Source organism: Manacus candei, unplaced genomic scaffold (assembly GCF_025592945.1).
Source record: "Manacus candei isolate 608988 ecotype Guabito, Panama unplaced genomic scaffold, ASM2559294v1 h1tg000014l, whole genome shotgun sequence".
NCBI lineage: Eukaryota > Metazoa > Chordata > Aves > Passeriformes > Pipridae > Manacus > Manacus candei.
In genome coordinates this window covers 65,171,119-65,196,610 of record NW_026138062.1, presented here as the reverse complement: position 1 = coordinate 65,196,610, position 25,492 = coordinate 65,171,119, and the positions used below count along the sequence as shown (strand labels likewise).

General features: G+C 48.3%; 2 protein-coding genes and 1 long non-coding RNA gene across 16 annotated transcripts in view; 1 reads left to right on the top strand and 2 right to left on the bottom strand.

The window, feature by feature from the left end:
* Positions 1-5,844: 5,844 nt before the first annotated feature.
* On the bottom strand, positions 5,845-8,585 carry LOC127467857 (mitochondrial uncoupling protein 3-like). Of its 2 annotated transcripts, XM_051780320.1 has the most exons (7): positions 8,554-8,585; positions 8,118-8,256; positions 7,765-7,975; positions 7,260-7,457; positions 6,999-7,100; positions 6,441-6,621; positions 5,845-6,284 (listed from the first exon to the last, which is right to left on the bottom strand). In XM_051780320.1, the coding sequence occupies exons 2-7, from the start codon at positions 8,241-8,243 to the stop codon at positions 6,179-6,181; spliced, it is 924 nt and encodes a 307-aa protein (XP_051636280.1). In that variant the 5' UTR covers positions 8,244-8,256; positions 8,554-8,585; the 3' UTR covers positions 5,845-6,178. The 2 variants fall into 2 exon arrangements, with proteins under 2 accessions (XP_051636280.1, XP_051636278.1); XM_051780318.1 differs by lacking the exon at positions 8,554-8,585 and having other exon boundaries at positions 8,118-8,453.
* A 102-nt stretch (positions 8,586-8,687) lies between these two features.
* Positions 8,688-25,492, bottom strand: part of C2CD3 (C2 domain containing 3 centriole elongation regulator) — a 42,533-nt gene continuing 25,728 nt past the window's right edge. For 8 of the 13 annotated variants that reach the window (XM_051780298.1, XM_051780301.1, XM_051780300.1 and 5 more), the window contains 9 exons: positions 24,161-24,299; positions 23,436-23,500; positions 22,487-22,692; positions 21,673-21,773; positions 20,709-20,882; positions 19,719-19,936; positions 17,371-18,358; positions 16,666-16,768; positions 8,688-10,590 (listed from right to left, as the gene is read on the bottom strand). In XM_051780298.1, the coding sequence (XP_051636258.1) occupies positions 10,453-10,590; positions 16,666-16,768; positions 17,371-18,358; positions 19,719-19,936; positions 20,709-20,882; positions 21,673-21,773; positions 22,487-22,692; positions 23,436-23,500; positions 24,161-24,299 (2,132 nt within the window). In that variant the 3' untranslated portion in view covers positions 8,688-10,452. Of the gene's footprint in view, positions 10,591-16,133; positions 16,483-16,665; positions 16,769-17,370; positions 18,359-19,718; positions 19,937-20,708; positions 20,883-21,672; positions 21,774-22,486; positions 22,693-23,435; positions 23,501-24,160; positions 24,300-25,492 lie in introns of those variants that run through there. The other 5 variants (XM_051780304.1, XM_051780305.1, XM_051780306.1 and 2 more) reach the window with 4 other exon arrangements.
* On the top strand, positions 14,303-15,911 carry LOC127467860 (uncharacterized). The gene is made up of 2 exons (XR_007903338.1): positions 14,303-14,502; positions 15,426-15,911. It is a non-coding gene; the product is annotated as an uncharacterized LOC127467860 (long non-coding RNA).

The following is a 25,492-nucleotide window of genomic DNA, read 5'->3' as shown; positions in this document are numbered from 1 at the left end:
AAGCCACTGCTCCCAAAAATAAGGTTCTAGAATAAAAGGACAGCAAAAAATTATGGCAGTACATTTATTTACGCAAAGAAAGCACTTGGCGCTCGTGTTGTTGGTGCAGATGAGAGGCTGCCCAAAGACCAGCTTTTTGTCCTGGCATCTCCAGTGTGGGAACAACCCCCTGACATACTCTATTTGCAGGTACCATCCAAATTTTGAATGTGGGCTCCTGAAACAGAATAACACTATGGGTGCAGCCAGATCCCCCCTCATAGAGCTGTCCTGCACCATCACCAGGGCCAGCACTGGGGCCAACAACAGGTCAGGGACCTCCAAAACCCTGCAACCCCCAAAACACACTCAGGGAGCTCCAAACCTCCCCACGTCTCCCATAAAATCCCTCTCCAACTCCCAGTCTCTCCCATGTACTCCCAATCTCTCTTGTCCCTTTCCCCAGCCTCCCCCAACCCTCCTGCTCAGGACACACCCAAACCCCTCTATGTTCCCCAAATCCCCTCTCAGGACCACCCTAAATCCCTCAGTGCCTCTCAAATCCTTTCTCAGGACACCCCAAACTCCTTTGTTAGGAGGTACCTGACCCCCCCCCAAGTCTAATGGGGTTGGGGGCCCTGGGCCTTATAGGGGTGCCTGACACACTCCCCAGGGCATATGAGGGTCACATATATTTTGTATAGGGGGTCATATATAATTTATATAATCTCATCCCTATGGGGCAACCCTGGGTCCCCTAGGTGGATTGGAGGGTGTCCTTCTGGGGGGCCCACATCCCTATAGGGTGCCCCACACACTCCTCCCCAATGCTTTGTTAATGACTCCTCGTTATAAAATAATTAGAGAAGAATCCACAGTGATGGGGGCGTGGCTCCTGCCTGTCTGTCACAATAGGGAGATATGGGTTGGGGACCCCAAAATACCCTCTGGGATCCCCCAGGTGCCCCCCAGACCCTTCTGTACCTCCTAAACTGTGAACTGGGACCACAATCCCAGGTCTGGGATGACATCATGGAGACATCATGGTGACATTGCCCTCCAGTACTGTGTTGGCACATGTTGGTGATGATCCTGAAAAACTGGGGTAAATTTGACTATGTGACTCCTGGTGACCCCATGACCTGGGAGATTCTGCAATCGCAGATAGCCTCGTTAGGAACTGACCATGGGGAAAACAACCAGAAAATGGGTCTGTAGAATACAACACAATTTTACAGTCAGTGTCATTTTGTAGAAGGCAGAAAAAAATGGGATGCAGTCCCTGAAGGAGATTTTTTGCTTTAAAAACTAACTGGGATGTAAAGAAAAATGGGGCCATGCTGCAGGAATCCCAAAGGAACACAGAGTGTGATTAAAACCAGGATGGCAACTTGTCATCCCAACTGGGGGCACATTCAGGCTCTCATGTCCTAGCAGAGTCCTGTGAGGAATGGACACAGCTTAGAAAAGGCTCAAGAAGGAGGTGTTAGGAAAACAGAAGGGTTAGATCAAAAGAGGCAGGAATTGTAGCAGGAATTGGGCTGGACTGAAGGGGACCTCTATTTTATGTAAAATGCACAATTCCCTGTTCCTGAGGAATTCCAGGTGCACAATCTGCTCCAGGGGCTTTCAAATAATGGGAGGACGGAAAGTCCTGGGCTACAGCTGGGAGCAGCAACAGGTAGAATTGCTGCTCCTGCCTCAGGGATAGTGGAAGAGACTCCAGGGATGGCAGGGTGTGGTCAGCCAGGGATCTCAATTCAGCCCAGCAATGCCTAATGCTTTGGTATTTAAGCAGCCAAACCCAACAGCCTTCAGCCCTGTGCTGGAGGGCACCTGGCCCTGCTTGTGGTGTCTGGTAAATCAGAGGGACACGTTTCTCTTTTCCTGTCTGCTGGGATTAACTCCCTGGGAAATGGCTTTCTTTTACACTCCAGTCTGGCCCTACATGTGTCTGCTGGAAAATGGTAGAGATGAAAGAGTGAATGGCCAAGTTAATTTGGGATAACAGAGCTGTGGTGTTTGGCTGTGCTGAGAGGTGCAGGTCGGTCATTATTTGTGAGTCTGAGGATTGGTTTGAGGGTTCAGGACCCCAGGGAGCCGAGCTCTTGGTGTATTTCCAGCTCTCCCAGGGATGGATCTGATGCAGGGTTGGGTGACAGTCTTGAGCTGGGCTTACTGCAGGCACTGGCCACAGCACAGATGCAGTGGAGGACTGGGAGGATTTGGGATTTTTTGGAGTCTTCTTTGGGACTTCTTGGACATGAGGGATAGGCTGGATGGAGTGATGAGCTTATGCGCATGTCCACACAGTTGTACAGGTCACTGGGATCTGGTTAAAACTCCAGTTACCCTTGTGTTCAGGAATGCAGGGTCTGAGGGATTGTATTTCCCTGTGGGTTTCCAGGACACCAGGAATAAAGAGGAAACATGGTGCCAGACTTTGTGTTTGCTCCTATTAAAGCAGCACTGTGTTTTCACCCTGAAATTTGGGGTAGTTTTGTTTAGGATTCTTTTTCCCAATTGAATCAGGCCTTCCATGAACAGCCCATGTTGTCCTACACGACTGCTTTGGTTAAGGGTGTAGGAAGACGTTCCCCCTGGAAGTGACCAAGCAACTCATTAGGACAATGCCCTATTTGCAAATAGGGGCAAATTGCAAATGCCCTATTTGCAAACTGGGGGGCTGAGAGGGGCCAGGCAATGTTGAAACCAGTCTGGCTTCAAGCCCAAATTAACATCTTTTCGATTAATGGAAACTGGTTTTATTGAAATGTCCGAGGTGCCACATGCTTTCCCCAGCAAGAGCTCAGAGTCAGCCCTGTGCAAAGTGGTTTAGTGCCAATTTTCCTGATCCCTCAAGTGCACCAGTGCACTTGCACCCAAACATGCCCAAGGTGCCAAGTGCCGGCAGGAGGCAAATACAGAGGGTGCACAGGAGGAGTTTGCACTGAACCTGTAATCCCAGACCTGGAGCTGTGTTTTATACATCCCAGGAGATTCTGCCTCACTCAAACACTGTTTGAAGATCAGCATCCCTCCTGCTCCCTTGGACTTGTTGCTCTTCCCCAATATTATTATGATTATTGTTGTAAGTAACCCCTCCTTTTCTTCCGTAACCCTTTGCTTCCCAGAGATGGTGCTTTAGGAAAGACTCTCCGGCCTGGGGAAGGTGCTTTTGGCTCCCACCACATTCCCAGTCCCCGGGACCAGCAGGATCTGTGCTGACCCCAACAGATCAGGCAGAGGTGTCTTTCCTTCCTTACCTGCTACAGTCTGGCTTTTCAGGGGGTCTCTGGTGGTCTGAGGGAGAAGTTCATGGAGGAACCAACTGTACTCATCCCACTCTGCACTGCATGTTCTTCTCAGGTAGATGTACACTGAAGCACTTTCAGTCTGGCAGAGTCCAGAGTGTCTACTACAGCTCCTGTAGAGTAAAACAGGCCAAGGCAAAACCAGTTACTGGATTAGCCCTTCTCTTTGCAGCCTTTCAACTACACACTACACCCTGGGGCTCTGCTCTTTCCTTTTCACATAGATGGACTCTCACCTTCTCTTGCACTATTGCACATCTGACTTGCTAACCCTAAGAAGTCCAGCAGCTGAACCCATGCCTGTTCTTTCCCTGTGCAATGTGGGGTGTGTACAGTTTAAAGGCTGCAAGGGGAAAGTGACTGTGACTTAATTAGGAGTGCCTCGAAATTTGCAATTAGAAGGGGTAGGTCAGCGAAAGCTTTCTCTCTTGGCACACTTCTCTTTTTTGGGCTGTATCTGGAAACTGCTCAGTTTCGATCTAGGCTGTAAGACTGAGAGTTTGGATGGTAGGAATAGGTGAGAAGTGTCTTTGGTTTCTGGGAAAGAGTAAAATCAGCTGTGAGTTTTCCTTCTTGGACATTTGGCGTGGGCTCAGCTGCTGGACTCTTTCTGGTTAGCAAGTGAGATCTGCGAGAGTGAACAGCAGGTGAGAGTCCATCTATGGGAAAAGGAAAGTACTTAGATATTGTCTTAGTTTAATGAGACAAAAACGTTTGCTAAGAAGGGCGAGATAGAAGAAAAAACAAGCTCCTCCTTCTGAGTAACTATAACTTCGAAATTAGAGGCTCCAGTCGAGAAGGTGCGGAAAATAACAGCTCTTTAGTAAAGAATACGCATACATATATACACAGGTAACACCACAAAACAAGCAGCAGCCCCGTACCCAAACTCCCACCGAAAACAAGGAGCCGCTTTTCGCCCCTCGGCGCAGTTCCAGCCACGGCCAGCAGGGGGCGCTGCCGGGCCCGGGAGGTGCCGGTTTTTGGGAAGGAGGGAGCGGTTCCCACTTCCAGCCGAGCCCACGCGGCGAAGGGCGGATTCAGCCGCGGCAGCCGGGCCGAGACCCCAGGGCGAGCCCCCCACAGGGACTGTCTGGCTGTATCGCCGCGCCCGGGGCTCTGGAGGCGGCAGCCGGCAAGGGACGGAGGTGCCGGTCCGTCCAGCGAAAAGCGGGGAGAGGGGGGACGAATGGGAGCTCCTTTGGTCCTCAGCAGCGCCCAGGAGGCGTCCAGGCAGTGGGCAGAGGCGAAACCGGGACCTCCCTCGGGGCTTGAAGAAGCCAAAAATGACCCGCCCGAAAAAAAAATAAAAATCCGAAGACCTTCTCTCCACACCCAGGAGGAAAATAAAGTGCAGTCCCCTGAAAAAAAAACCCTCTCCCGAAGCCATTATAAACTTAATCCAGGTGGGATTGCAGGGATTGACCCCAGGTAAAGGTTTGATCCTCCGTGTTCATTAAAGATGTTGAAATATTTCTGCTGGGATGCAGTTAGGATTCCAAAGATCAGGAATCACACTGCTTCTGGTATGTTTAAGGAGACAAGAAGGGAGAACACTCCCAAGCGAAGATAAGCTCACCCACTGATCCCGAAATAAAGGGATATTCGCTTTAAAAATTAAAGGATATTTCTATAAAAGGGTATTTTGCTGATGGAGAAGGTTTTTCAATGACCCTTCTGATCCCAACACTTCTCTGGTGTGGTAAGAACTGGATTCTTATCTTTAAACCTGTGAAGATTTGTTTTACTCTGAATCATCATATTATCAGGGACAGAAACCCATATTCCATATTTTCATTCCAGGAAATGCTCACACCGGCTTGCGGATGGGGGTCACCTCCTCCGACTAGCTGCGAGGTCTCCTTCGCTTTGGATAAGGTTTGGCTATGGATGCGGCAAGCTTCCAAATCCTGCCCTAATTGTTGCCACACTCATTAATAACCTGTGACGACCCCTGGCAGCCTCCAGGTAGATCCAAACGGCAGGGGCCAGCGGGAGGCGCGGGACGGCGGGAAAGGGGGGAGCTCCGGCGGGAAAGGGGGGAGCTCCGGCGGGAGAGGGGGGAGCTCCGGCGGGCGCGCCGAACCAGCAGGAACCGGCGGCTGCAGACCCGGCGTGGAAGGAACGGGGCCGCGGCAAAGCCGGCCCGGGCAGGGCGCCGGGAAGCCCGCAGGTGCTCGGGCGAGCAGAGCCGGCGGGAGCTCCCGCAACCAGCCCGCGGCTGAGAGAGGCGAACGGCGGAATAGGCTGCGCTTTTATGCCTCCAGTTCTCCCGCGGCTCCCGCAGAATCTGTTCCAGGGGTCCCCCCGCCTACTCGGGAGCGGCCCCCCGGGCACGGCGAGGCGCAGCCTCCTCCTCAGGCGGTAGCTTGGGTTTGGGGGGGGGCTGCTGAGCCCCGCCTTGCGCCTCTGTCAGCGAGAGCCCCCTCATGGTGGCATGGAAAAAATACAAGAGAATTTAAACTAACAGCTGGTGTTGGTGACTGTGACAGACCTGAATAGTTAGAGGTTAATGGGGAATTATTCAGTGCACCAGAAGTGAGAGAGAAAATCAGCTTGATCAGACCCCATAGGGGTGGTTTATTGGAAGTGCCAATAAGGAATAACAGGAATTGCCACAGCCCCCATCTCTCAGTTTGGTCCCACCTGCCTGCACCGCTGCCCCTGGGAAGCGCTGCTCTTCCCAGCTGGAAAACCTAGAAACATTTCTTTTCTTACTTCCTAAAACCCCTCTCTGGAAACTTCTACTCTCCCATAATTCTCCTCAAACAGCGTCGTTTCTCCTTCTGTCTCTCCAGAAGTGGCATTGCTGCTCCCCGGCGTCTCCACAATTAATATAATTGATGCTGAGCCTCTCTGGGATGGTGAGAGGGTCCAGAGTGGGGTCAGGCCAGGGCTGGCCGTACCAGCACTGCCGCGCGCTGCAGCTGCTCATAGGACACGAACATGACCACATTCCAGGAGCCCAACCGCAGAAAGGATGGGATGAATCTGTGCCGGGAAAAGCAACACTGGAGAGGATGTACCAGGGACAATCCCCTCCCCAAAGCCCCGCTCGTGGGTTGGGATATCTGGAGTTCAGTGCCGCGTGGCCGCACAGCTGTCACGGCGAGTTTGTGGGTGTTCAGTGTGGTGTTCCCAACTCACCCCTTGTAGAGGCCGGCAAGGCCATCCTGCTTGAGCAGAGCCAGGAGGCAGCTCAGGGCATTCTGGTACTGCCCAGGGCTGGCGTTCATGTACCGTGTCTTCACCACATCTACTGGTGATGCCACCACCGTGGCGCAGAACCCAGCGCCGAAGGCAGCCACAAAGTGGCATGGAACGTTGTCTAAAGGCAGGGAGGAGACAGGGTTGGATGTTATGGGGACAGGGAAGGCCCTGCCCGTGTCCCCCCTCATGGGATGTTGTCTAAAGGCAGGGAAGAGCCAAGGGTTGGATGTTGTTGGGACAGGGATGGCGCCTGGCTGCATCCCTTCTCATGTCATTGAGAATGTTGTGAGGACAAGGATAGCATCTGGCCGCATTCCCCTGTCACGGGACGTTGTCTAAACAGGGGGAAGAGCCAAGGGTTGGATGTTGTTGGGACAGAGAGGGCCCTGGCCATGTCATCCCTCACAGGATGTTGTCTAAAGGCAGGGAAGAGCTGGGGTTGGATGTTGTGGGGACAGGGAAGGCCGCAGCAGTGTCCCCCCATTCCATTCCCACCTGCCATGAGCCCCGTCCGCAGCAGCACATCCTTCAGGAGGTCGTAGGTGACGAGCTCCCCGCAGTTGATGATGGCATTGCGGGCAATGTTGGGCAGCGTTCCTGGGTAGGAGAGGGGGGGCATTGGGAATGGGGGTCACAGCTCCTCCTGGAGCACCCTGGACGGGTGCCCCAGCCCTGCTGTCCCCATCCTTGTCCCCTTCCTCTCCCCATTTCCATTTCCATTCCCATCCAATCCCTTCCCATCCCTTTCCCCCGTACCTCTCCAGAGCCCACGGACCCCTTCCTCCCTGGCGATGGTGCGATAGGCATCCACAGTGCCACTGTACCGGCGGGCCCCATCCAGCTGTGCCCCGTTGGCTTGGAACCGGACCTTGACCACATCGGTGGGCTGGGCACAGGCCACAGCCACGGCCCCTGTGGTGCAGCCTGCCAGGAGCCGCGCAGCCAGGCCTGTGTCTGGAGAGGGCAGGTGCTGGGATCCCTGGCCCTGTGAGAACCCCAACCCCGTGGGGACCCCAGGGCAAGGGGGACCCTGGGCTCTGTGGGAACCCTGGACCTGCAGGGATCCTCAGCCCTGTGGGCACCCTGGGCTATGGGGGGACCCTGGGGCAAGTGGGGACCCAGCGCTTCACCAAGGCTCATCTTGGGGGTTTGCGCCCCTCCAAGTGGATTGCTCACCCCACGGTGGGCTGTGCCCCTCCAGGGTAGGGTTGTGCATTGGGATGGGGGGGTGCAGGGATGTCTGGACCACGTGAACACTCACTCTCGGCACCCTTGGGGGTGTAGAGCTGCTTCACGGAGTCGTAGAGCCCAATGCGAATCGAGGCGAAGCTCATCTGGCGCTGCAGCCCGGCTGCCAACCCTCTGTACAGGCTGCGGGGTCCCTCTGTCCTCACCATGGTGCTCAGCGTCCCCAAGACACCCCGGTACTCCACAGAGCTGGTGGCCTGGGGGATCCTCACCTCGCCCTGGATCTGCAGGGTGCCAACCGTGTCACTGTGCCTTCCGTTCCCCTCCAAATGCCACCAGCTCTGGGGTGGAGCTGGCACAGGGAGTCCCACTGTCGCAGGGTGTTCCCTCTGCCCGTGGGATTTTGGGGGGCCCGGCGGGTCATACCTGCAGGCGCACTTTGGCGGTGTCCAGGGGGAAGGTGCAGAGGTCAGCGATGCATCCGGCCATCCCCGCGCTGACGAACTTCACGGCGGTGGTTGGGGGCACCTCGGGGGGCTTCAGACCCACCATGGTGGCAGAGGGGCTGGAGGGAGGGGAGGGGTTTGTGGGGGATCCTGGATGCTGCGATGGATGGGGCTTCACGCAGGTTTGGTGATGGAGGTGATGATGTGCCGGGGTGGTTTCTGCTGGCTTGGGACGACCCCAAAACCCATATCTGGCCCTGTTTCCTTGCTTGCATCCCCGGGGAAGTTGAGGCATGGGATTCACCCATTCCTTGCTCAGCATGGGAGTCACCCATTCCCACCCTCCCCTATCCCGCCCCAGCCATAATGGGGGTTGCTCAGTGAGAGCTTCTCCCGTGTCCCCCCCATGGCCTCACCGTAGGGACCTCAGCACCGCTTCTTGGCTCCTGCCTTGCTCAGGCAGCACTCTGAGAGCAACTCCTTGGCCCCACCCTTATATAGCACTCAGGATGACATTCCAGCAGCCACGGATTGGATCGGGTGACAGGGAAACTGAGTTCCCCCTGTGGCATTTGAGCTGATGGGAGTGGGGTCACCTGGTACCCATGACAGGGTTGTTGTTTCAACCCTCTGCCCACACTGAGGGCTCAGGCATGGGAAGCAGGGATCCTGCCCAAATCCCCAGCACCCATTGGAGCAATGCTGTGGGGAAGCACCCAGCAATGTCCAGGTGACCACTGGGACTGCAGGGACTGGGGAGGAATGTCAGGTTTTAACCTAAAAGTGCTCTAGGAAGAATGAGATGTAGAAAACACCCAAAAAAACCACCATCCCCACAACACCCTTCAGAGCATGGCTGGGCACTGGGGCTGAGGCTTCTGGGGAGGACAAGGCTCCAGACAAGAGGCTGGAGCCAAGGTGGAGTGCAAAAATGCCCCTTTAACTCCAGTTTTAAAAACTTCATGTGTTTAACCCTTGGTGTTCCTCAGCACCACACTCACAAAGCCTGAAGGGATGGGCCACATCCCTCTGGATGTGCCAGGAACCTCCATGCTCACACCTGAGCTTGCCTTGCATAAGAGGGACTTTGAGTGGTCATGATGCCCTGAAACCACCTTTGCTCCATCCCTTGGGCTCCAGGAAAAAGCTGCCTGGCACTGACACCCTTTTCCAGTTGGCTCCTGCCCTTATTTTCCTGCCCGTCTGTGCCGCTGACCTAAACCCAAGAGGAAGGTGCTGTTTATCTCATGCCCGAGGGGTCAACACTTGTCACCTCCTCTGTGACAGTGTTCCCAGCCCAGCTGGCATCCTGCCTGGGTTTTTTTGGGAATGCAACTGGGAGAAAGCAGCCTGCAGGTCACTCCTGTCCCTGCAGGGGACACTGAGCATGTTTACCTCCCATCCCAACCCTGCAAGAGCAGGAGGCAAAGGGGCAAGTTGTGCCAGCAGTGAATTACACATTTAGGGTGTCCCCTGGGAAAAACAACACTACAGAGGGAGAAGGAAGTGGGGCTGCTGATCCTTTGGCTCCTTTAAACCCTGAATTCCATGTACAATTTGAAAAGCAGCTTGAATTGGGAGCAACTTGTCCCATGCAGCTGTGCTGCACAGTGATACTGAGTTCCTTGGCAAAGCAGTGACCCTTCCATGTGTTCCCAGCCAGCCCAGCTTCCAGCAGCATTTCTCCACCCTGGAAGCTTGTGGAAGAAGGAGTCCTATTCCCTTTTGAGGGGAACACTTCGCACTAGCTGACAAGAAACCTCCAAGGGGAATTTTATTGAAACACAAACACTAGAAAGAGAGCAGTACAAAAATAACTGAGCTCTGTTGGCATCAAAGTCTGTTCTCCAAAAGGTGCAGGACATAAAAATATACAAAAATAATTTAGGATAAAAAAAATTCATCTTTCTAGTCCCCCCCCTTTTGTACACCCAGCAGTGTTTTACAGTGCCCTTGGCCTGTGTTCACACAAGCATTTTGGGCATCTCTAGAAACTGCAAATTGTGCTGCCCACCAGCTATTTTTGAAAGGGTGATTTCACAGGAATACATCCCAAAATTAGACTATGTGGAGAGGTCATGGGTCACCCACAGGGGCGCATCTCTTCGGGGACCTGCCCCTGCAAGACACACAGTCTTGCAGCTCCCTGTGGGTGATCAAAGGCTTTAAGCCCCTCTAATTAGGGGATGCCAATTAACCAACCAATTGGGCAAACTAAAAGCAGAGTCTGAAAGCTGTGGCTTTCACCTCCCCTCTACTGGAGGACCCAGAGGTTGGGATTGGGAAGCTCCGCTGTGGATGGTCTCTCATGAATGCTATTCCTTCTTGGAGAGCTGAGCTGAGAAGATCCTGGCAATTCTTTGGGCTTCCTCTTCTGAGAGGTTGGGTGTGGGCTTGGGATGATTTGGCCTTCGGTATGGGATCCCCCCTGGCACTGCTCCGCTCCTTCTCTCCTGTGGAGAGAAGGGATTAGGTGTGAGAACTCTGCCAGCATCTGGATTTGGGTTGTGGCAAACCACAGGGAAACCAGTTGAATACACAGGAAAAACCACCACAATGAGAAAGGTCCTAACCCTTTACTCTGACTTTGTGAAAGTCCATCCTCAGCTAAAGACTCACTCTGTGAAGCCAAAGGAATGACACTGGTGTAGTCACTGGGATCTGACTCTCTAATTGGCTTTCAATTATTATTTCATTTCTTTAATTTGCAGAACCCTAAAGACCAAACCCCCTTGCAGTGGAGAGGCAATGCTCTGGCACAACAAATCCAAGCTGGCTGACAGGACAAGGCAGCGAATGGGTTTAAACTAAAAAAGGAGAGATTTAGATATTGGAGAGTGATTCTTCCCTGTGAGGGTGGGGAGGCCCTGGCACAGGTTGCCCAGAGAAGCTGTGGCTGCCCCTGGATCCCTGGAAGTGTCCAAGGCCAGGTTGGACAGGGCTTGGAGCAACCTGTTCTAACAGAAGGTGTAATGAGATGAGCCTTGAGATCCTTTCCAACCCAAACATATGATTCCAGGACAAATGGGATGGGCCAGTGTAATGGACTGATTAAACGATGGAGTCCGCTTCTCCATGATCCCGAGCATGGAGCTAAAAAGCCTTGATGCCACAGCTGGGCGGCTGCAGGAGCCAAGCTACTTGCCAAAGCTCCAGGAGGCAAGCCAGCAGAGGCAGGTAGACGAGCAAAAAAAGATAAAAACTTGTTACAGTCAAGAACATGGCCAGGAGTTACTCTCCAAAATAAGGTATGCCAGGCAGATCTTGCTTGGAGACTGGGGAACCAGCCAATGGACACTCAGGGCCCATCTTGGTACCAGGTGACCTTTGCTGGGATACTGGTGAACTGGCCAGTGGGCATCCAGGGGCTACCATGGTGAGGGTATTTAGGGCCATGCCCCCTGCAGGGGCTGTTTGAGGACTGCTGTGGGAGCTGCTGCCACTGTTACTCTGCCAGTTCAGCTCCTTCCTAGGAGGCTACAAGGCAAGTAGGGAAGAAGACCAGCTTGCAAGCCAGTGGCACTTCATGGTGGTGGTAACTCCTGTTCCCTGTGCTTTTAACAGTTACCCTTAGCTTTTCCTACTTTTCTGTTTTCCTTCTTTCTCTCTGCTCTTTTGTGTTACAAAATAAAGTTGAATTATCGTTTTGGGATCCAGCATCTGGCCTCGTTTGTGCCTTAATCTCGCTTACAGGAATGTTTTAGAACCTGGTTCCCCTCTGCATCTAAGTGGATCAGAACAGCCAGGCTCAGCTGAAGGGACCCCAAAGGAGCATTCCCCAAGAGGAAAACCCCTGGATTAAGCAGTGTCACCTCCTCTGTGGTTTGTTGGCAGCCTCCCAGAAGCCTGGCTTTGTCCCAGATGTTCCTGTAGCACTAAAGACAGGTAATTTCAGCTACAAAGAAACTCATGTTTCTCCCCAGCGAGAGCCAGCTTATGCATATGAAGCACTGAGAAAGCCATGATCTGGCTCTGGGAGCCTTTAGAGGATGAAGCTGCGGGGCCAGGAAAGGCTCCTGGAAAGCTGATCCACCAGTCTGGCCTTTCACCTACATCACTGCTTCTCTGAGTCCCAGGAAAGGTCTTTTGAGGTGACCAGCTCCCTCCCAAGAGGGAGGGACCAGGATTCTGTTTCAGTGAGCTCCTCTCTGATGTTTAGAGGCAAATGGCTTTTTTAGGAACAAGCGAGTCCTTGTGTTTGGTTAACTGTACATAACAGGCTCAAGTGACAGTGTGCAGATAAATATACTTTAAAACACTTCCCATTTTATCACACTGAAATAACATACATGGATAATTAGGAGAATCTTTGCTTTGTTCTCATTTCTTCTTAACAATTCTCCAGGATGATTTTCCTAAAACAAAACGTCAGGAGCCAAGAGAGGTTAAATGCAGACCTGGCAACAGTGGAAGCTTAAAAATCAGCAGAGAGAGCTGCTCTCTGCAGAAAGCACCTCTCTTGGATAGTGCAGGACTGCAGAAAGCACCTCTCTTGGATAGTGCAGGACTGTCCAGAGAAGACCAAGTCAGTAGCTCATTCTTCCCACACTGTTTTCTGCCCATGTGTCCACAAACAGCCAAAACATCAGGAGCAGCTGGAGAGGGGCAGTAACCAGACTCAGTGCTGATCCTGGAGTTCATCACTATGCAGCTCTCTAGAAAATTCCACAAATCTACTAATTAACCCTGTTTCAGAGGTGCATGAAACTGCACTTCCCACCTCTCACAGTTCCCCTTTTCCATGTGCCACACATGTTGTCGTGCTCAGCCAGGGATGGAGAGCCAGCACCTCTTTTTTTGAAAGTGAGGAATAGAATCCCAGACTTGTTTGAATTGGAAGGGACCTTAAAGATCACCTTGTTCCAACCCCCTGCCATGGGCAGGGACACCTTCCACTAGACCAGGTTGCTCCAACCTGGCCTTGAACACTTCCAGGAATGGAAACCATGACACAGGAGCAGGTGTTTGATGCTATTTGACCTCACCAAGGTGAAGGAGAGCAGTTTGTTTGCTCCCGAAGTCAGTAAACAAGGTGCGCTTAAAAAACACGTCACTAACACATTGTTTCAGATAGAAGTGGCTAAAATAGACCTCCTCCCATTTTCACACCTCCGTTCCAATGTGCAGGATGCAGAGGTGTTAGGATGTGTGTATCTATCTCAAGGATGTTCCTAAAAATGAACTTCCAGCTGTGGGAAAGGTTTAGCAGCTCTCCTTGCTGCTTTTCTACACGTACAGGCATGAATCAAAGTGAGAGAGGTTTAAAAGCACTGTTAACACTCCCAGCTCGCACATGGATCATGCAACTGCTGAGGTTGGAAAAGATGCATAAGATCATCGAGTCCAGCCATTCCCCAGCATTGCCAAAGCCATCACTAACCCATGTCCCCAAGTGCCACATCCACATGGGACTCCAGCCTGTGCCAGTGCTGGACAACAGTTTTAGGGAAAGAATTTTCCCAATATCCAACCTAAACCTACCCTGGCACAACTTGAGGCCATTTCCTCTTGTCCTGTCCCTTGTTCCCTGGGAGCAGAGCCCAACCCCCACCTGGCTCCATCCTCCTGTCAGGGAGTTGGAAAGAGCAAGAAGGTTCCCTCTCAGCGTCCTTTTCTCCAGGATGAATTCCCCCCCAGTTCCCCTGTTCCTGGTGCTCCAGACTCTTCCCCAGCTCCACTGCTCTTTTTTTGGACATCAAACCTCCCTTTTGATCCACCAAACAGGCAGTTTCTACTCATCAGTTTTCACCTCCTGCATATTTTCCAGAGCACACATCCAAAATGTTGTGTTTACACCACTCCTCGCCCCAGGAAAAGGCTCATCCAGACTCCGAACTGAGCACACACAGAGCCCATCCCAGGATTCTCCCTCTCTCTCTCTCTCAGACTTCAAGTGTCTGGTGCTCAGGCAGGAAGCTCCCACATTCCATTGGGAAAGGGATTGTGCACTGAGGATCACGCTTCACTTTTCTTTTTATAGGAATGGCAGTGACACTGACACCAACTGAGGATTATCCAGGGGCTGGATTAAAGCAAACAGATCCATGAGCATTTTATAGGTCATGGAGAGGGTAGGGTTTGGAGCCAGGAATATTTCAGGACTGTGGCTCAGCAGGTTTGCTGGTGGTTGTTTGTGCCCAGGGATGAAGGAGAGCAAACACACGTGTGTTAACAGGCTACAACCTCCCCTGGGAGTTGCACCTATTCCTGCTTTCCATGCAGGAAATCAAGTAGACCCAGCAGATCAAGAAGACACAACACAACCAAAAAAGGATGTTTCGGCTGTTGCTGCCATTGACATGTTTAGAACATATAAAACCTGTTATTGTGAATTTGCTCAAGGCTGTGTCTAATTCCCACTGAAGGTAAATCTATCTATACACAAATAAGAATTTTTCTAAGTAAAACTGTTTTTTTTATCCTTTTGGAATATTCCTAGAGGTGAGGGGGGAAAGAAATAAAAAATATTTGGAGTGGGACTTTTGACAAGGGCTTGGAGTGACAGGACAAGAGGGGATGGCTTCCTCCTGCCAGAGGGCAGGGTTAGATGGGATATTGGGAAGAAATTCTTCCTGAGGGTGGTGAAGCACTGGCACAGTTTGCTCAGAGAAGCTGTGGCTGCCCCATTCCCGAAAGTGTTCAAGGCTGGACAGGGCTTGGAGCAACCTGTTCTAGTGGAAGGTGTCCCTGCTCAAGGCAGGGGGTGAGACTGGATGAGCTTTAAGGTCTCTTCCAACCCAAACCACTCTGGGATTCCATGATTCTTTTTTAGGCTGTTTGTTGATCACTCCCAGATAAGATGATGCATTGATTTCCCTCTGTATGACCTACAAAACAAACACTCTAAGGAACCTTTATGTCACTGGAAACAGTGTCCTTGACGAATCAGAACAGAATAAGGCAGGATCTAATAGCTCTGAACTCATGGAACCCTGTGGTTTAACACTAATACCAGTTTTATTTGAATTCCCTCTCTGGGCAGTTCTCAGCTGAGTGGCTGGAAATACAGCCCTGAAAATGATTAATAATTAGATAGACTATTAGCAAGGCACTATTTGGATATAGCTAATCTCAAACCAGCCTCATTCCAGGATTAGCTGCAGCACTTGTAGGGTCTGCTGAGACAGGACTCTGTTGTGCCTCGTGCTCCATCAAACACCCTGTGTGAAGAAAATTTGCTGCTGCCAATGGTAAAACAGAGTTCACCAAAACTGCTTTCTCATAGTTTTCATTCTAAGTGGCCTTGGGAACATTAGTTTCTAAACCTGGGTGTTTGGTTTCTGCACAGTTCAGCCAACACTGAGCGTGACAGCATGGCTGCAATCCGAGCTGTTCTCTGAAGATCACCAGACTCCTCTTGCTCACATGGCAGCTGGCAAACATCTCTCCTGGCTTTTCCAGTGCTCCTGCCACCCCTCTCTGGCTTGTCTGACTCCCTGCTTTCCCAGTCTTCCCTCACAGATTGATGAAGCAGTGGTGAGGTGGGATGGCTGGCAGCATTTTGAGACAAAAATGCTGTCTTGTCTCCTGCTGTGAGGATGTGGGGACCTCAGGAGGTGCTGTGGCAGCTCAGGCCTCAGCCTGGATCTGTGACCACCTTCCAGGGGTCTGAGTTTTGCAGAGCCTCATGAAACCCAGATTTTTTTTTTTACTCTTTTTCTCCGTCAGACTCGGGCTTCCAGTTCTTGAGATCCTTCTCTTCCACACACTGCTCTGAGAGGGGGCATGAGGATGGATTTTAAAAATGAGAGAGTTAATAAACTTTTCTGTAAAATCATAGACTCACTAAATGTTTTGGGTTGGAAGTGACCTTAAAGCTCATGTCCTTCCAACCCCCCTGTCATAGGCAGGGACACCTCCCACTAGACCAGGTTGCTCCAAGGCCCATCCAACCTGGCCTTGAACGCTTCCAGGGCTGGGGCAGCCACAGCTTCTCTGGGCAACCTGTGCCAGGGCCTCACCACCCTGACAGCAAAGAATTTCCTCCTAATATGCAACCTAAATCTCTCCTCTTCTAGTCTAAAACTGTTCCCCCTTATCCCATCACTATCTCCCTGTGTAAGAAGTCGCTTTCCCTCTTTTTTATGAAAAGTACTGAAAATAAGATTAATATGTAGACCTCAAAATGACTGAGCCACAAACCTCTTGCAGTAAATAAATATTTATGCACATAAAAAAGTGAACCTCAGTAAAACACAGCTTTGCTGCAGGAGGAACAATCATGCCAGTTATTCTGCTATTCCCTGTGTCGCAGAACAGTTACTTGATGCCTCTCCAGGAAAGCCTCTCCTGCTGCAAATTCCCTCATTTCATCCTGATGAGCACAGACAACACACCTATGAACACTGAACATTAAAAATGATCCTGACAGAGAGAAAAGGGATCAGGAAGATTCTCCTTGACATGATTTGGAAGCCACCACCTCTAAGCCAAGCGCTTGCAGGCAAAAGAAGAGAGAAGTACTTCTGTTCCTGCTTTAAGGAATGGACTTAAGTTTGACAGTGAAGGAAATGGCATCCCATACTTACTTTCAGAACCATGGAAGGATGAGAAGAAGTGCTGAGCAGTCTCATGGAGGCTTCCATCTCCTGGGGTGGGAGGAAGAAGTTCGGAACAATGACAGGATCAGATCTGAGCAGAGCTGTTAAGGAACAACCTTTGGCAGTGAGTAGTTGCACACAGCTCCAGATGTGCAATAAGCTTGTTAATGGATCCCAGACAGTGAATCTCATTCATTTAAATCAATATTCTATTGTTCTGAATGCCTGGTTCTCTCACAGAGCATGGAACACCGACCTGATTTACAGCAGTACCTCACAAATCTGTAGAGCACTTCATCCTGCAAAAATTCCAAGACTGCTTAGTGGAACTGAGTGAAAGATTTGGGATCTGTGCAAGAAATGTTGAGAAGTATCTTAAAAGCAAAATAAATCACATTTCTATTCACACAGAAGAAACACAAGAGCTCTTTTACATGGAGAAAAACAACATGGGGAAAAATGCAAGAAGACACATTGGAATTACCCAAAATGAAGATCACAAAATATACTGGTTAAAAGCTTCAAGAGAGTTATCACTACATTGTGTGAAACACAAGTAACAGGGTCTTCATTTTCCAGGGAAGAGCTCCACATAGTGAATTTCTCTTTCCAGAGGCCAGGGACAGTCTAAGTAAGCAGGAAGACACGCTCTGGGAATGCAAGGAGTGTTTAAGGAAAGAGTAAAAAGGATACAAAGTGACTTTTGGTTTGATGGAGTTTTCTGACCCTTCCAGTGGGTCTTCACTGGCGTCATCAGGAAAACTCTCACTGTTTCTTTCCGAGCCAGCTTGGGTTGATACGCTCCTAACACAATTCTCATCAGAGCCACTTCCTTCCTTGTCACGATGCTCTTCATTTAAATCCTCTGCATTTTCCTCCTCCTCTCTCCCTCTGGTTTTTGGGTTGATCAAATCCATGTCTCCTGGGAACGGCAGTAATTCCTTGGAGCCTGCATGGATCTCGACATTCTTCTTTCTGGGTTCAGAGTTAAATGCTCTGTCCCAGAGGCTCCGTCCAGCAGGTTGAAGGGGCTCCTTCTCTGCTGTTTCCATGCCGCTGTTGAAGCTTTGGAAGCCTTCCGTTGCTTCCCAAGGACTCTTGCCATTCCCACCAGCATGGGGGCTCGTGGATGGGCTCAGGGCAGTGAGCTCGCTCTGGTTGTCCCCTTGCAGGATGCTGGTGCTGCTGTTTTCCCTTTGGAAACAACCCACATCCATGGAGTGCTGATCTCCAGGCCTGGAGTCCATGGAATGCTGCTCAGCCCCCTGCCCAGTTTCAGAGATCACACTGGACCAGGGACTCATCCTGTCTGTTACGGTTGTTATTTCATTGAGAGTTTGTGGCTCTATAACATCTTCCTCATATTCCTCTTCACTGTGTGGCTGGATGTCAAAAGCACCTTCATCGTCCTGGATATAATCCACTGGATGCTCATCTTCAGGGACAATGGGGTCTAGGAGTTTGTGCAACATGTGTCTCTCAAACACAGGTCTCCCAGAATTGCACAGCTGCTGTGGATCGCTGGAAATTCTGGGCGGGTCCAAGTCCAGCCGGCCTTGATGGACTTCGAGTCTGGCTCCTTCCTCCTTCCAGCTGGATGCATCCACAGCACCTGGCTTCCTGCTGCTGTCTGGATGCACATTAGAAGCTTCTTTGCTATTTTTAGTTATGGTCTGTAAGTCTGGTTAACAAAAAACAGCATCAGTGAATGCATGGAGAAACAATTCAGCTTACAATTGATTTATTTTGGCTTTCTCCAGATAATCCCAATGAAAAAGGCAAAATACTGGCTCCAGGGAGACTTTAGAGCCCCTTCCAGTGCCTAAAGGGGCTCCAAGAGAGCTGGAGAAGGACTTTGGACAAGGGTATGGAGTGACAGGACAAGGGGGAATAACTTTCCATTGTCAGAGGGCAGGGTTAGACGGGATATTGAGAAGAAATTCTTCCCTGTGAAGGTGGTGAGGCCCTGGCACAGGTTGCCCAGAGAAGCTGTGGCTGCCCCATCCCTGGAAGTGTCCAAGGCCAGGTTGGATGGGCCTTGGAGCAACCTGGTCTAGTGGGAGGTGTCCCTGCCTATGGCAGAGGGTGGAAGAACTGGATCATCTTTAAGGTCCATTCCAACCCAAACCTTCTGTGATTCTATAATTCTATGATTCTATTGGTATTTTGGAGTGGTTAAATCCAGTTTGGACAGTTCACAGCACATGAGAAGGAAAAAGAAATAATCTAGACAGGAAAGGTGGGCAGGATAATCTTTCCACCTTTCCATTCCACAGGTTCCCCAGTTTTATGCACACAGTTGTTACTGATATTTTCCAGCTTCCAGTTGAATTTCCCAACTTGGATCAAATGATAGACAACTGTTAATGAAATATTTGTAACACAGGAATTCACTGTTGCTCAGCTGTGGTGGTAAAATTGTCAGGGCTGCAAACAGCAGGGCTGTGTTTCCTAACACAGACCCTGAAAAAGGGGATTGGAATTAATTAAATCTATGCAATCCTGAGAATCTCTAGGGATTTTACAAATTCCTTAAAAAGCCACAATCATGTTTTTTTTGGTTCCTAGTAAGCAAATCCTATTCACAGCTCGCAGTGTTAGGTAAAATGGGAAACAATTCTGAGGCAAGTCCTGCTCCAAGGGAATGGTGGAGGACATTTGGGAAAGGAGAAGGAAGAGTCTGAGGCAGATTGTAGAGAAGAGCATGTGAAGAAGCAGAAAAACAATTACTAAGGACAAGAAGGGAAATAAAAAGAGCAAAACTTGGAGAACAAAGAGAAAAAAAAATAAAAGAGAAGTTTAGGTGGTGATACAAGAACAGCAAATCCTGGCATAAAAGGGATGTGCCCTTTAACTCCATCTCTTGGAAGGGCTGCTTCCCTGTAGGGAGCCACTGGCAGAAAAAGCATGGAGTAACTTTTCCACTGGCAGCAATTGTAGCTCTGAGCTACAGTTTATTCTCTATTCTGATAAATTATTTTAAAAGCATCAGCTCTTAAATTGATTTCCATGTCATTTTGCTACTCACAGCAACAACTTACCATTGATTAGACTGCTGACCTGAGACACCAACTGACTGGATTTTTCCAAAAGATGGCATCCTTTGGGATCCACTTCTCTGCTCATGGAGCCATGATGGTCCCTCTCCTGCTCCTTATGGCTTGGTTTGGATGTGTTGCCGTAACTGAAGTCAGGAAAAGACCTGGTCAGCTTCTGGCTGAAGTATCTTTGAACCTCATCCAGCTCATTCAAGTTTCTTCTGGAAGCAGTGGTAAGAAATTCGGTGGTAAGAATGGGATAAAAAAGCCTGTGGTGAATGGGTTTTAATTGTATCTTTCTAGTCAATAGCATGTAAATATGCAAATACAAGATTAAAGGTTATTGAAAAATAGATCAGTAGGTAAATGTTGAGATTGCTCTAAGTAAGAGGATAACACTCATGAACAAATCCTGAATTAGCCATGAAACTTGGGCTGGAAGTTAAAAAAAGAGCTAGTTTTAAACTTATTTAATCAAAGCAGTTGCATTTGAGATGACCTTCCAACAAGTCATAAAGTCAAGAATATTAATTGATTTTGTGTCTGAGCTTGATAAAAATCTGAGGATTCCTACCTGCATAAGATCCAAGGATTTTAAGATATATTGCTTGTGGTAGCAGGGGAAGAGATCAAACACCTCAGAAAGTCTCTTTCAGTCCTACAGACTTTAATACTCTTCTAAATTTATACCTGATTTAAACCTAGAATACAGTCAGGAGAAAAGTGCTTCTAGCAAATAGAAATGCATCCTGTTGGGAAAGGATAACCTGCTCCACACAGCATAAAAATGCTTACAGCTTATCTTTGTAAACCAGTTCAGCGGACTGTTGGCTTCATGGCACGTGCTGCGTGACAGGACAGATAAATCCAGGCACTCTCTCCTGATTTGGAAACACTGCTAATGCTGTTTCACTCCAGTCCTTCGAAATTGGATCCTTCACTTCCAAGCTCTGCTCTGCAAACCCAAGGCTTGGCATTCCCTTGTAACTTTACCTGAGGGCAGTGAGGAGACCGGCACGCGATGACGGTGACGCCGAGTCCAGCCTTGCTGCCCGCCGCGTGTTCCCCTCCTGCTGCAGGGATTCGTGGAACCTGCGCACATTCTGCATGTGCTCTTCATGACGAGGCGTGTGTGTTCCAGGCACACTAATCCTGCTAAAAACAGCCCTATGTTCAACGCCAAAAACCAGGTTGAAATCTCTAATTGTGAAGAGTCTGCCAACTAAGAATATCCAGTGTCTTGAAATCCTTTGAAGAGCCACAATTAATTCTTTCAAATGTCTATGGGAATGGCATTTACACCAAAATCGAGTTAATGGTGTGGCTGGGAATTTTCCATGCCCACTGACAGCTCCCACGCTAGCTCAGATCCCATAATGGTGGAACCATGATCCCTCTAAACTTCAAAGATACATGTGGGAAAAGGATCATCTCTGTAGGCTAATTAAACAAATCATGAATTAAAACACTCTATCACTAGTTAAATATATTTGGTGCTTGTTTTAAGGAACAGAAAGCAGGAATTACTGCAGGATATCTGACAGTCTTACTCCTGGAATATGTAATACTACAGCATTTTACCAGCTATCATTAACTGGTCATAGGCAGAATTTATGGCAAAATAAAGGGGATATATCAGGAATACTCTCTCTTAACTTATTAAAAATAAAAGTAAAGACAGACACAATCAGAGCCTGGAAGAAGAACCTGCCAGTTTTAGGAATGGCATCATGTAAATCCTAATTTACAAGGGTGTAAATGAAAATATCAGTGAGAAGAAAAAGAACATCTGGGTTGTGTCGAAAGGAACCTGTCCCAGAATTGCAATCTCCTGTGCTGCCCTCTCACTGGGAAGGGGAATTTCCTCTAGTTTTTAAGAACAAGACCTTTGACAGGGTTTGCCTTTTTCATCTGAGCCCTGAAAATAATCAAGAAGGTTGATGGTCTGTGGACTCACCACTCTTGGGTAGAAACACTCACTTCCTTTGACAAGGAATTCAGCATCTTCTTGGAAAAGTTTGCAGCATTACCAGGAAATGGTAGAAAGCTTGCCTTCCCCTAGAATGAAGAGGAACACTGTACCTGAGTCTTCCACAGCAGGAAAATAAGAGAAATTAAAGTATTATCTTGCTGAACTAACAAAACCTCACATTTTCTAAATAGCTTTAAATTTTCAGTGGATTTTCCAGCACTGGGCCAAAGTACCATTTCACAACACTCTCATTTCAGACACTTCTGTTAATTCCTCCCATGTATCAAAGAGGAAACTGATGAAAAGTAGGATAGGGGCTCCATTACAAGTGTATAACACACCCCAGTGTATCTGGAAAGTCCAGAGAATAAAGAAAACCCCAGAAGAAATGACAAATCTTCCAGAAAAACAGATTCCTGCCAAATTAGAAATGAAAGGCTGAATTTATGGTATGTTTTTGGCCATCAGCTGCCACCCAAAGCAGCAAACAGAACAGAACAATGCCAAGCTCCCAGACATCCAAGCCCACACTATTTAGATTATTACCCTAAAAAAAAATCCAAACAGCAGAGTGAAGCTACTGGGAATGTCCATGACTTGGTTTGAGTGCTGTAACTAGTGTTGGTGTGCAGCTCCCATGGACACATGGAACAGAATTCCCAAGGAATTAAGTGTTTCTGATACCTTTACACAGACTGGCCCATGAGAATGCTGTGAATTTGCTCAGAAACCTGGAGACTCGGTGCTAATTAGGAGGAATCTGATTAAATATCAGAGGGGAGGAAATGGAAGCACGTACAGAGGAACTTTCCGGCTGGGTTCGGGCCCTGGCCTGTCTTTCTTCTTTGAGATTATTTATGTTTTGGAGAGGAGAAATGGCTACTTTAATCTGTCCTCGGCACTGCCCACTGAAATCTGTGATGTTGTACCACCCACACACAAGCTGGAAGCCGGAAAGGAGAGGGGAAAGGTCCACGGATGCAAATCCAATCACTCGCTCAGTCTCTGGAGAAGGAGGATATAAAACACATATTCATTGAAATGAAGCATTTTCAGGAATGCTGAAACACAGTCAGCTATACAGCCCTTATATTATGTCTTGGAAATAGACCCAATTTCCAGAACAACCAATCCTATCCAAGAAGAGGATGTTATTTGGTTATCTTATTTAACTAAAAATGTCCCTGCAGAACCAGTGAAAGCCCAGGGAAGGGAGAGGGATTAGCAGGAGTATCACTGTAAACACACATTACTCTGGCTAATACAGAGGAAGGCTGAGGAAGTTTATTTTGGAAGCAAAAATCAGACAGCTGAACTTTAATATTAAAAAAAAGAAATAAAAGTATTTGGTTACAACTGGTTATGCTTCAACCAACTGCAGAGACACCACACAGCATTTTTGAAGAAAGAGATAGTAAAGAACAGAGTAAAGAGTTTTTTGACAGAAAGAATACAGTAAAGAATTTCCTTCAGCAGGAAAATCCAACCTCTAAAGTCATGTCAAAATAAAACTGAAAGAATACAAAGAAACCAGACCTTGTAAGATGATTAATGGGGAGAAGGAGGATGCCAAGGGCCGGGAAATCAGTAGGTATTTCTCTCTAGCATTCTTCTCATGCAAGGTAAAAATGTCATCACAATTCTAGTCTTTGATTTATTTAATTTATTTTCCTTGAATGAAATACAAGTAACCCAAGGAAAGGGATGCAGAGTATACACTCCTCTCAATACTGTACCACAAACTTTACCTGCTTTGTGCCACACTTTGAAGACCAAGGTTTGCTGTGGATCCAGCAGAAGCTCTTTGGATAATCTGTTAAGAACAAAAATCATAATATTTTATGCAAAACAGGAAAAAGAAGGAGTACAGTAAAATGCCTCTGGAGTTTCAATGCCACTGTATCTACCCAGTTTCTTTCTGGACTGATAGGGGCAGGAACAAAACAAACCCCAAAATTATTGAGCCCTCAAAGCATAACTATATTTACTTGGTTTGGGTTTCTGCTTATTTCCCTCTCCTCACTCTTGCTGCATATTTAGAAGATGGGACAATAAAACCATGAAGGAACAGAAATATGCTTATTTCATGACTCAACAACACAGTGACAGCAAAGTACTGAGGTCATGGTTGAAAGCTGTAATGTTTGAGGTTCATTCCTGGAAATAAAATAAACCCAAACTGAAAATTGAACTGTCAAACTGTAGAATAGTTTTTAAGTTGTTTGAAGCAATTCAGGTATTAGAAACACCAGAAGAGCCACTAGATTGGAAACACAGGTTTATTCCTGAATATGCATGACTTGATCTGCTGAGGTCTAGAGGAAGGTGTCCCTGCCCATGGCAGGGGGTGGAACTCGATGAGTTTTAAGGTCCCTTCCAACCCAAACCTGTGATTCCATGACATGCATGTCCTTTTCACACTTGGTCTGGCTCTCAGATCCAGGGTGTTTCTCTGAGAGTTCCCATTTCTTACCTGGTTTGTTCCTGGAAGTCCCAGACTGGTGAGTCTGTATTTTCTACTACTGGAGTAGTTATTGGAGCATCTGCACCAGCAACAGCAAATGATACACAGCTACTGGGGGCTGTTACTTCCCGTTCTGTCAAAGGACTTCCTAAAATTACACAGAATTTAAATACAAATTTGTTATCAATAGTAATAATAAAAAAATCTATAGACAGTTCAGCAATTAAAACCAGACAATCAGCAAAGAAATCCACCATCTAGAAAATACTTCTTTTCATTGGTGGAGCTGAAAGCCCTTTACGTTTACAATGGGAGCAAATATTACATGAACATTTACAGAGCAGATACTGGAATATTCAAGGGAGAAATGGAAAACCCCTTTGCCCAAGATCATCTGAGAGGTCAGAGGCAAAGCTAGGAATAAAATCCAGGTCCACAGGACCCTATCCAGTACTTGAGCTACTCTCCCTGCTGAGCCACCTGTTTGACAGTAATAAGGAACAGAGTTTCTTCTTGAAACCAGCTTATATTTGTTTCAGCGTATCCATTGCCTCTCAATTAGTTACTTCCAAAAATCCCCTAAAATGGTAAATTAAGAGCAGAAATATTGCAATGTTTCTGCAATATTCAGAAGAAACCTCCTTTATCTCACCAGAAACTTTGCAGTAGCAAACAATGTCACATCAGTTTCCCAAAGACTATGAATTCCAGAAGATTCTACAATCATTACAAAAAAATCCACTTGTAGGCCTCAGAATCTTTTGGAATTACACACACTTAAATGATGGTTTATAGTTGACTTTTAGTTGTGTTCTCAGGGGCAAAAAGCTGAATTTTCAATTCATGTCATACTTTCATCCATGTCATATTCATGGCATATCACCTGGAGGGTGAAACCGTGGATCTTAACAGAGATGTTTCCAGCAAACTCACCTGGGATCAGTTCCTTACTCCTATTTGTATTTTGGCCCAAGGTGAAGGCCAGAGCCCCTGATGTGTTTGAAAGGGTTTAACCCATCTTGAACAAAGAGATTCCTTTATAGACCAGGGAAAAGGCTCCATAAACCCATGAATTCCCCAACTACTGCACATCAAAACCCAAACATCCCCTGCCAGGAAGGAATATTTTAATACACTCAGCCTAAATTTCAAAGCAAAGATAGGAGAGTCTCGGGTTTAGTTATTCAGGTAAGGCTTAACTTCAGAATTCAACTGTCATCTGTAACAGGGAACATAATGTTACTTATATTTTGGATTGTATTCATGGAGACAGGCTGAATAGTTTAATCTGCTTTTCCTGTACTTACACAGTGATTGGGGCTGCAAGTTCCAAATTTTGCT